The following is a 12,140-nucleotide window of genomic DNA, read 5'->3' as shown; positions in this document are numbered from 1 at the left end:
GCAATATCAATTTACATTTTCTACAACAGCTTTTCTTTCCAGTAACATACATTTACATGTGTCAGTGACAAATCTGTGCAGCTGCAGTTCAGTTTCTGTTCAGTTTGACTGAGGGAGGTTTTTGTATGACTGTTTTTCACTGTGTGAACACATACTGGCTGTTGGGGTAATGAAAACTCTGACAGTAGTAAACTGCAGCATCTTCAGCCTGAACTCCACTGATGGTCAGAGTGAAGTCAGAGTTTGATCCACTGCCTGAAAAACGACTTGGAGTCCCTGATGCTTTAGTGCTGGTAGTATAAATGAGGAGCTTAGGAGTTTGTCCATCTTTCTGTTGGTACCACACCAAGTAGTTGTTGTTATAAACATTCTGACTGGTCCTACAGGTGATGGTGGCAGATCTTCCCAGATCAGCTCTCACTGCTGAAGGCTGCTGAGTTACTGTGATCTGACCTCTCACCTCTGTGGACACAGATACAAAAACATGTAGCAACTTCATGGTTTAGTCGGCTTCATTTCAGAGGGACAGATGTTCATAGAGGAGAGGAATTGGATTCTCTGGACTTTACCTGTGAAGCAGCAGCAGAGGAGAGTCCAGATGAGGACGCAGATCAAAGTCATGTTTTTGATGAGAAGGATTTTTGTGTCTTCTGTTGTGATGAAGGACAGCTGTCAGTCATCCAGTGTTCAACTGTCAGGAATATAAACTCTCCCAGAGCACTGGAGCATGGAGCTGCTGATGCAAAGTGACTCTATGGAAATGTTCTTTAGTCTCAGGTTGGTTCTTAATTAATAAAACTAATTTCAACTCTTAAACCACAGCTTCTCATTTTCTAACCTGGACTTATAACCTGAACAATGAAAAATAAACTTCTCATATAATTACATTACTCTGCAAATGAGCATTAACAGCTAACAGTGCCATACATTTAGCGGTAATAAACTCCTTCATGAACTACTTTTCTGATGGTCAGTGCTTCATCTGAGCTTTTTCCACTATGAATAGTGTAGTGTTTTGGGTTTTCTGTGTGTTTATTTAGGTTTCTGTGTTCTGTAGAGTCTCTGTTTTGTCCCGTCTACCCCTTGATTGAGTGCAGCTGTTCCTTGTTTCCCCTAATTGTCTCCCTGTGTATTTAATCCGACCTGTGTTCCTTGTTCTTGGTCGGGTCCTCGTCTTGTCGTGTCAATTCTGTCTTCAGTGTATTTCTGCACCAGTTGCTGCCAGTATTGAGCTATTAGCTGTCTGCTCATTCTGTGCTGCCTAGACTTTGGATTATTGTTTGTTTCATCATTAAATTCATCACCATTTCTCTCACCAAAACTGGGTCCACTGCATCTCCCTAAACCATCTCTCACCACATATCATGACAAATCGTTATAAACTGGTGCTACAAAATGTTATATTCAAGTACTTTGGAAGTTCCACAGGTTTTACAATGCAAACAGTTCAAAAGGAAGGAAGTGTTTCCAAGTTCTTGTTACATGTCACACAGACAGTTAACATAAAATAAAATACTTTCATTTTGATCAGCTGTCTTTGATTTAGAAATGTTCTGTGATATTACCAAAGCTACTGCTTTGCTTTGTAGTATTAAACATGTTCATATTGGTAGATCTCTGACAGTTTTGATGTATTGTCAACAATACATAAGCAATGTGATTAAACATGATGCGGTATGATTAAAAAAATAAGGTGAGGTCCAGTTACTAAATGTTTCATTCAAAAGTTTTTGTCAAATCCCACATTCAGTATCAGTAAAATATTGTTCTTCCCATTTTAAGTACATTAAAATAGTTGAAAAACTTATAAAAACTTTGGAAATTAAATATCTGAAAATCTGGAGATCAAAATGATACTTCATGCATTTAAAAATATCAGCAAAAAATGAATAAAAACTCCACCAGAGCAACTAAATGGGTCTTTGAAAGACTCTTCATTCATCTGCCTCTCATTGTGGCTGAAGAAGGTTTTTGTATGACAGCTTTCACTGTGGAAACAACCATCGACTGATGTGGTGTTGACTCTGACAGTAGTAGACTGCAGCATCTTCAGTCTGAACTCCTCTGATACTTAAAGTAAATTCAGAGTGTGATCCACTGCCTGAGAAACGTTGGGGAGTCCCTGCTGATCTGTGGATCGCAGAATGAATGAACAGCTTGGGACTTTGTCCTTCTTTGTGCTTGTACCACACTAAACGGTGTACGGTATTATGGACATAAACATCCTGACTGATTGAACATCTGATGCTGACAGATCCTCCAAGATCAGCTCTCACTGCTGCAGGCTGTTGAGTCGCTGTGACCTGACCTCTGACCTCTGTGGACACAAAGACAAAAACATGCAGCAGCTTCATGGTTTAGTCGGCTCCATTTCAGAGGGACAGATGTTCATAGAGGAGAGGAGTTGGATTCTCTGGACTTTACCTGTGAAGCAGCAGCAGAGGAGAGTCCAGATGAGGACGCAGATCAAAGTCATGTTTGTGATGAGGAGGATTTATGTGTCTTCTGTTGTGATGAAGGACAGCTGTCAGTCATCCAGTGTTCAACTGTCAGGACTATAAACTCTCCCAGAGCGCTGGAGCATGGAGCTGCTGATGCAAAGTCATTCACTATGGAAATACTCTGACTGACTGGGATCAATATGATGGAGCAGATCAGTTAATATTTGTGCAAAATTTGATGAGAAGTTTATTACAATTTTTTTCAGATTGTTGTTTTTAACAACTTGTCGGTTATAGTCTCCCGCATTAACTTCTTTTTGTTAACTGTTTATGTTTCAAAAATATTCTGGAGATAGTTTTTGTGGTATTGTTGTTATTTCACTTTTTGTTACACTTAATTTCTAGATAAATTTGATAATTTTCACCCCAATATGCCAAAAACCTGCACTTAAATATATTGAGACTCATACGAAACATCAGAATAATTGAGTAAAATTTTAGCAACGATAAAATATCAGCTTATCAACTCAGTGAAAATCAAGATCTTGCTTGTCAGCAAAAGCTAAGATTTGTGTAGCTAAATGAGCACAAGGAAGGAAAGAAAATAGAGAATTACTGGTACTCACAATTGGATTATTGTTAAATTTCAACATATTTCATTTATCTGAGTGATGTATTTAAGTAAATCATCATAAAAAAGAAAAGAAATGCATTTGTGCACTTAATTTTTTTGGATAAAAGATTCAAAACATTATTTTTAGTTTCATATTCTGTCAATAAAAATTATAATTATTTTAAAGCATTTTTGCTTTCTATGACAGATCTAGATTTGACACAAGCAGCAGATTTTATTCATTGTTTTCATGAAAGTGAGTGAGCCGTGTCTCTCTACAGTCAGAGGTTTTTGTATGGCGCCTCAATTTGTATCACTGTGGTGGACTTTTGGTGGAGGAACCAGACTGGAGGTTGGAAGTAAGTGAAATTTAAAGCTACTTCTTAAATTTAAACACTTCAATATTTTTTATTTTGTGTTACTCGGAAAGAAAGCTCAGAATATGTATATTTTTTAAAAAACAGGTTTTGTAAGAACAAAGAATTCATTTTGTGAATGGAAACCTGATAGATTTAAGATAGTGAGATCTGGACAAGGGTAGCATTTACATCGATAAAATGGTTAGTTTTTTAATCTGGTTATAAGGTTTAGTTTAGTCTAAAACTGTCAGAGCCGTGACTCTCTACAGTCAGAGGTTTTGTACGGCGCCTCAATGAGTTTATATCACTGGTACACGTTCGGTGGAGGAACCAGACTACATGTTGGAAGTAAGTCAAAAATAAATGTTGTTTTATTAAGTTATAATTTTCTATATTCTGTATTTCACTTTGATAAATGAAAGTTGGATGAATTGGGAAGTTTTTAGTATTTTAATGGCAAATAAATGCACTGAACCAACAGTTCTTTCATAAAGAGAAACCAAATATAAGATACAATCATAAATGTTAATGTTTAATGAAATATTACACTAAATTGTGTTCAGTTTACTCATTAATCTGGGCTTGAAGGTTTTGTTTAGTATGAAAAAGTCAGAAGTTTTTATCTTTACAGTCAATGGTTTCTTTCTGTACAGCAGTTCAACCAGTTTGTATCAATAAGGTGGACAATTAGTGATTAACCAGGTTGGATGTATGTTTGGATGATTTTTTAAAATATTATTTAGTGCCCTGTTGAAGGTAGAAAACTGTGTTTTTATTAGTTTCTTTTACTGTGATTTATAAAAGTTGGATTATAATTCACCATTTGAAGAGTGGTAAATATGAGAATAATGATCTGTGATCCAAGGGCATATCTTTACTTATTGGTTTAATTAACTCATATGTCAAAGTTAAAGACAAGAGACAGGAGAAAACGTCTGACACAGATTCATTTCATGGGAAAGAGTTTACCAAATTATGAATTATATTTTAAAAAAATCTGTTGAGCCTTTTCTAAAACATTTACTGTTGTGATTTCATCATTTTTAATATCAGGAAATGTTTTCTAAAATATTTTATTCTACATTTCACTACTGGTATATTTCAGTTTAAACTGTATTATCTGTCTTCCTGAGCTGATATGCATGACAGATTTTTGAAAAGGAAACGAAACAGAATGTGAGCTGAGTGGCTGGTAGAGCAGAAAGACATCTGTTAGAAACGTCTTTGTAGAGAAAATCAACTCTCACAGTACAAGAGTTCAAATCATTGGAGTTCCTGTCCTCTAACCTGATTGGTGTCTCCTAGGTGATACCCGCCCCACCCTGACAGTGTTGCCCCCCTCCAGTGAGGAGCTGCAGCAGGAGAAGGTTACCCTCCTGTGTCTGGCCAACAAGGGCTTCCCCTCAGACTGGACTCTGTCCTGGGAGCTGGATGGCAGCAGAACCAGCTTCACCTGGGAGGAGAGCAAGAGCTCTGTGATGGTGCAGAATGACGGCCTCTACAGCTGGAGCAGCACCCTGAGGATCCCTGCAGACCAGTGGAGGAAGGTGGGCTCTGTGACCTGTGAGGCCTCCCAGGGCTCCCTGACTGCAGTCAAAGAGACTTTGAGGAAAAACCAGTGTTCCCAGTTATGAGCTGATTCACTAGAAGATCACTAGTTTGTGTCTACTACTGCTGTCTGTGTTGTTTAAGCATTTCTCTCTTTTTTCTTTCTTATTTCTACTTTTGTTCTTATACAACTTGAAGGTCTAAATAAAATTTACTAAAAATATTTGTCTGACTTTCTCACTTTTTACTTTGTACCAAAATTAGTGCCCTGGACATTTTCAAAATAAAATACCTAATCTACAGTGAAATCTCAAATTTCATGAATGGTTTAAAGGACAGCAGTTATGACTTTATTGTTTTAGTAACAGTACTGAAATATGCTCTTGTCATAGGCATTAAAGAACATCATCCTACTTTTTTAAAATTTGTTTCACTATAAAGTTTTTCCTTTGATGTATTTTAATATTTATAAATAATGCAATTGTGTCAAGAGATTACATACAATAACATTTATGCAAAAAATCCCCAAGACTGAATAAAGAGTCAACTAACTGAGAGTGTTTACTGTACATATCTTATAATTAGGATTGTCTTGTTTAGAATTTGCTTTCTTCAAATGAACATTTCATGGTTTTAACAGCAGCAAAGCAAACAGTGTTTGGAAAAAGCAAACTATTTTTTTCAACTCTTCCAAGTGTTCCCAAACTAAATCATTTTTTCTTTTCCTTTTTTTGTTATAGTAAAATATTTTTAGCTATGTACTAGTAACATCACCTATACAAATACAGGTAAACAAAGGGAAAATGGAGTGCATTAATAAAAACAGTTTGATGCAGTAAATATACCTAAAATCATAAGAACACATAACTATGCTGAACAAAGTAATTGTTGACAGAAACATGAGGTTGTTTCTAAATATCTGACCTGTATTATATCTGTATGTAATATCTGTATTATAAGAGTTTTCTGTGTGTTTAACCAACTGGAACTCCCAGATGCAACAGACAGTTCAGTTTCTGTTGAGTCTGAATGGTGGAGGTTTTTGTACGACTGTTTTTCACTGTGTGAATGAATACTTGTTGCTGATGTAGAATTCACCCATACAGTAATAAACTGCAGCATCTTCAGCCTGAACTCCACTGATGGTCAGAGTGAAGTCAGAGTTTGATCCTCTGCCTGAAAAACGACTTGGAGTCCCTGATTCTCGACTGTTAGCATTATAAATGAGGAGCTTAGGAATTTGTCCATTTTTCTGTTGATACCAGGAGAGATCATCACCTTCATCTACTCTGGCACTGGTTCTACAGTTGATGGTAACAGATCCTCCAAGATCAGCTTTCACTGCTGCATGCTGTTGAGTCACTGTGGCCTGACCTCTGACCTCTGAGGACACAGAGACAAAAACATGCAGCAGCTTCATGGTTTAGTCGGCTTCATTTCAGAGGGACAGATGTTCATAGAGGAGAGGAGTTGGATTCTCTGGACTTTACCTGTGAAGCAACAGCAGAGGAGAGTCCAGATGAGGACGCAGATCAAAGTCATGTTTGTGATGATCAGGATTTCTGTGTCTTCTGTTGTGATGAAGGACAGCTGTCAGTCATCCAGTGTTCAACTGTCAGGACTATAAACTCTCCCAGAGCGCTGGAGCATGGAGCTGCTGATGCAAAGTGACTCTATGGAAATGTTCTGAAAGACTCCAGTAGAGATTTGGAACTATGTGACACTCATTTTAATAACAGCATATTTATTTTAATTTTTCTGTGGTAAATGTTCTTCCCACGTAACATTCAACACAGTTCAAGAAACAGTTTGTATTTGGGGAAAAGTATATTGACTTTACAGTATGTTTACTTGTTTTGTATGAATTATGTAAACTTTTCTCTTTCATCTTTTTTAATATCTAATAATAATTTGGGGAATTATACACCATATAAACAGATGAACAAATAATTTTTATGTGATGATTAAAGTCTTTCCATCACAATGTTCTATGCCCTGATTGCTTTGTTTTGAGAAAAATATATTTACCATAATATTAAATTTATCAAAGAACAACTGGCTGTTTATGTTTTTTTTTCTTTTAAAAAGTTGTATCAGCTGGTCAAGGACTAATGTCAGATTTTAGCACTTTGAGCTGTAACCTGATACATTGCATCTTTCTTCCTGTGGTTAATTCATACTGTGTATTGTTCCTGTTTTAAATAAAATTGTTTGTAAATCACACTTCATCATACCTGGTGATAGGCCCCAGTCCCCAATTATCCTGCAAGGATAAATGGGTGTAGATATTGGAAATAACACATAGTTAAACATAGTGACTAGATAAAGTTAAATGTCTAAAGGACTGTTTGCCAAGTGGACATCCTAGTAGGGAAAACATGTTCATCCTCTGATATACAGTCCCCCAAAAGTCTTATATCTAACATCTGCATGTTTGGTGAATCCACATCTCATAGATGTATCTAAATAAGAAGAAAGTTAATCTCTCACTTTAGAGTTCTGAAGTATTTCAGTGAGTTTGTATCACTGTGATTGGATTTATGAATCAAACTTTCCTCCTTTTTTCAGATGAATTTTTTGATGTCTTGTTTCTGATATTTGAAGTTCTAAAATATATATATTTATATTTAAACTCTTGTGGTTTGAAAATATTTTGTTGAAAGTTATTTTATGCAAAAGAAATATATGTGGTATTGTTTTCCATACTTGCTTTTAAGTGTTCAAGATAATTTGACAGTTAGTAATAAAGAAAGCAAAGCCATTTCATGTTAAAATTATAAATTTTGATGTGACTTTCTTTTCCTTTATTCATGTTTCAACACATGGGTATGAAGCTGCTACTCTGCCCTTCAAAGCAGGGTAACCAGAGGGTGTCACAGCGCCACCTTGGGAATTGCGCCCAAGGATATAGGTAAGGTATGCAAGGTTCGTAACCAATGAGAACAAGACTTCATTCCACCACAAAATAGTTCATTTTATTGTTCCATGTTTTAAAAACCAATAAAATTCAAAGAACCTCAATAGGAAGGGAAGTGCACAGTACTGGGGCCTACCAGCAGGGGGAGGGCAGTCCAAATGTGGGAACTGGTTCCTAAAACAAATTAATAAATCAAAATAAATCACCCCAAGCACTTGTGAACAGACACCCGATCGTGAAGAAATCCCAACACCGGTCACACAGGTCCAGTTCCTCTGGACACCCCCCCCCCACAGCCTTCAGCTCTCAGCCTGGAGACAAAAGGGTGGGGTAAAACAAAGCAAATACAAAAAGAAAGAAAGACACCACAATTTAGACATGGGGTGCTAAAATGAGGTTACCCCTAACCTCCGATGTATCCAGTCATTAAAATTAAGTAATCTAAAAAAACCACAGCCGTTAAAGGCAGCAAAGCCGGAGGCCACACAGAATAGGATAATGCAAAAACAAAGCAGCAGGGCTTCCAGCAAGCTGCAGCCGCTTTGTCTGAAATGAAGGCATAGATTAATAGGCGTTTTGTAGAAAAATGGCAGAAGGCAGAGGAAGCCATTGTCACGTACCAGAGCTGGCTGACTCCACACCAACCAGAGAGCCCCTTCCGGCCCAACAATAGGAGGATCCGCTTGCCGGTACGTTCTAGATATAAATAATTGTCATTTTGTGCTATTGAACTGCATGGTGCAGTGCAATAGAAGAATTACATACCCGTTTTACGTTGCCAAGATGCACTGGGGAGGGTAAATTACAACCACATCCCAGTATCAACAGGAGACTTCGGGCAGGTTCTAAATTTAAACAATTTGAATTAACCAACTGAAATTGCGGTCTTGTAGAGAAGGAGAAACATTACTTACTGATTTCAGAGTTTGGAGTTTTGACCACTGCAATGTAACCAAGCGATCTTCTTCTTCTTGGATTTATTGGCGGTTGGCAACAAACTTTTAGTAGCATTACCGCCACTTACTGGTATGGAGTGTGGTTCATAATGGTCTATCTATTTATTTATATATATATGAACTCCTACTACTACTACTATTACTAATACTAATAATAAATAAAATAAATAAATATATCCTACCTATACATATAAATATTTATACCTATCTATACTCACACACACACGCATACATACTTATATATAACTTTATATTCTACCCACCATCATTCACCCATTCACAAACACACCTACTATAATCAAATTCTATGAAATAATTTAGTTTTCTTTAGAAATTGAATAACTATTTGTATATGTTTACTCCTCAAATTCTTCCTCAGAATATCTAATAAATTAACCTTTTCCTTAATACATTCAAACTCTCTTCTCATATATGTTCTCTCTCTTTCATACTTATGGCATTGCAATATAACATGTTCTATTGTTTCATATTTTTCACAGTAATCACATTTGCCAGTAGTATGCTTTTGTATTTAACCAAGCGATCTTCCCACTGAAGTGTGACCAAATGCAGGCATGAAGAAAGCAGGTGAGAGAGTCTGCCTTTATGCTCACACCCACTGAGCTAATTAGGTGCCAGGTGTTCTCAATCTTGGGGCAGGCTTCATCCTGCTACATTCACATTGATTCCTGGTTAGATTCACTGGTATGTTTTGGCCCATCATCATATTGTAGTCCAGTGCTGGTTAAGGTTCACAGTTCTTCATATTTTCCATCATGCACTGTAGTATTCATGGTGAGTTGTGTCACAGTGATCCCACTGCAGCAAAGAACCTTAGAAGAATGACACTTCCAACTCCATGCTTCACAGCTGGTATGAGATCCCTGACAGGGAGAGCTGTATTGGTTGAAGACAATGATTTGGTTCCTTTTTGGAAAAAAACAACAAAACTTAGTTTTTGACTTATTTGTCCAAAGACTATTATTCCAGAGGTCCTAGTCTTGGAATATAATTATTCAGGCAAACTTTAGTCTGGCCTTTTTACTTAGAGAGCAAAGCTTTACCCTTTGATCATCTCCCATAACAAAAGTTACATTAGTGCAGTCTCTTCTATTTTAGAGTCAGTCATGTGTTTAATAACAAAAACAACAAGTCAAAATTCTGTAAGTCTTGTGTTGAAATGTTTGGGTTTTCAGAGACTTCACCAAATATTTTACATTCTGTTCCTGTCGTGTTCTGTGTTTTCTGTGTGTTAATTTCGAGTTTTCTGTGTCCTTGAGTCTCTTCGTTGTCCTGTCCTCCCCTTGATTGTTCCCAGGTGTGTCTCGTTTCTGTGATTACCCTCCCATGTATTTAATGCCACCTGTGTGTCTGCGTCTCAGTCGGGTCCTTGTCAATTCGTCCATGTGCGTGCTGCCAGTTGTTTGGACTGTGCTTTCCTTCATTAAATTTCATTATTCATCTTACCTGGGTCCGCTGCGTCTGCCTCACCACCCCTCACCGTACCACTTCATGACAGTTCCAGGTTTTTTATGCAGCAGAATTGCTGATTTCACATTCTTTTTAAATCCCTCTTCAGATTAAAAAGCTGCTATATATACCATTAATCATATACATATTCAAATTCAAAATTACTTTATTAATATATGTATATTAATTATTTAATTAATTAATACACACACATATATAACTTTAATTAAACAGTGTTTATATTAGTCTGGCATGGCTTTTATTTCTTGAGGTGACACAATCAGTCTCTGCAGCTGCAGTTCAGTTTCTGTTCAGTTTGACTGAGGGAGGTTTTTGTACGACTGTTTTTCACTGTGTGAACACATACTGGCTGTTGGGGTAATGAAAACTCTGACAGTAATAAACTGCAGCATCTTCAGCCTGAACTCCACTGATGGTCAGAGTGAAGTCAGAGTTTGATCCACTGCCTGTAAAACGACTTGGAGTCCCTGATGCTTTAGTGCTGGCATAATAAATGAGGAGCTTAGGAGTTTGTCCATCTTTCTGTTGGTACCAGGCTAAACGGTGGCCATTGCTGTCCACATAAACATTCTGACTGGTTCTACAGTTGATGGTGACAGATCCTCCAAGATCAGCTCTCACTGCTGAAGGCTGAGTCAGTGTGTACTGACCTTTGACCTCTGAGGACACAGAGACAAAAGCATGCAGCAGCTTCATGGTTTAGTCGGCTTCATTTCAGAGGGACAGATGTTCATAGAGGAGAGGAGTTGGATTCTCTGGACTTTACCTGTGAAGCAGCAGCAGAGGAGAGTCCAGATGAGGACGCAGATCAAAGTCATGTTTTTGATGAGGAGGATTTCTGTGTCTCCTGTTGTGATGAAGGACAGCTGTCAGTCATCCAGTGTTCAACTGTCAGGACTATAAACTCTCCCAGAGCACTGGAGCATGGAGCTGCTGATGCAAAGTGGCTCTATGGAAATGCTCTGACTGAGTCCAATAGAGACGAAGATCGATGTGATGAATTTAAGACAAAGCTCATATTAATTCTTAAGTAGTGTTTAAATGTATTTTTTTGTCATAATGTTCTATACATTTTGCCTCATAGTAAATTTGTGATCAAAATAATTGTATTTTATCAGAACTAAACTCCTACATGATCCTGGAAGGATCAGCTTGTTTAGACAGGATAGAATTTAAAGCTCCCTGTGTGACACGTTTTCTGTGCATGAACACACAATTAAACATACTGACTAGACACATTTAAATGTCTACGTAAATTATAGTTTTTCAGTTGGACTATTTTGTCTATATGTTGTTTTTTTTTGGTGAGTCCACATCTCAGATATAATGTAACTACATAAGAGGACAGTACATCTCTACTTTCAGAATGTTTCTGTTGTATTTCAGTGTGTCTGTATCACTGTGATGAAATTTATGCTGATAAAACTGGCTTTACTCTGTAAGGATCAGAAGGAAATTATAATTCAAAAATTACAAACTACATCTTTTAAATCTTCAAACCAAGCTGGAAGCCTTCTTGACTCTGAGCTCACTTTTATTCCTCATTTTAAACAAGTAGTTAAAACAGGATTTTATCATCTAAAAAATATAACCAGAGTTCACTCTATTCTTTCCCTCGCTAATACCGAGACTCTAATGCGTGCTTTTATTTCCAGCTATATAGAGTATTGCAATGCCCTGCTGTCTGGTCTCCCTAAATGAACTCTGCACAGCCTTCAGCTGTCACAAAACTCTGCCGCTCCAGTGCTAACCAAGACCAGAAGGCAGGCTCACATCGCACCTGTTTTAAAATCAGGTGTGATTTTAAAACACACC

The 12,140-nt window shown here is 37.2% G+C and overlaps 3 gene segments (V, D, J or C); 1 reads left to right on the top strand and 2 right to left on the bottom strand.

The window, feature by feature from the left end:
• Positions 1–136: 136 nt before the first annotated feature.
• Positions 137–2,994, bottom strand: LOC111610612. The segment is given in 2 exon segments: positions 137–462; positions 2,425–2,994. Coding segments are annotated over 2 exon segments (378 nt in total).
• A 339-nt stretch (positions 2,995–3,333) lies between these two features.
• On the top strand, positions 3,334–5,346 carry LOC102230609. The segment is given in 2 exon segments: positions 3,471–3,761; positions 4,719–5,346. Coding segments are annotated over 2 exon segments (384 nt in total).
• Positions 5,347–10,652: 5,306 nt separating this feature from the next.
• LOC111610549 lies at positions 10,653–11,143 on the bottom strand. The segment is given in 2 exon segments: positions 10,653–10,984; positions 11,092–11,143. Coding segments are annotated over 2 exon segments (384 nt in total).
• Positions 11,144–12,140: the final 997 nt, after the last annotated feature.

The sequence above is a fragment of the Xiphophorus maculatus genome, chromosome 13 (genome assembly GCF_002775205.1).
Source record: "Xiphophorus maculatus strain JP 163 A chromosome 13, X_maculatus-5.0-male, whole genome shotgun sequence".
NCBI classification, from domain to species: Eukaryota; Metazoa; Chordata; class Actinopteri; order Cyprinodontiformes; family Poeciliidae; genus Xiphophorus; species Xiphophorus maculatus.
Note: the sequence above shows the minus strand (reverse complement) of the source record. Positions and strands in the feature narration are given on the sequence as shown.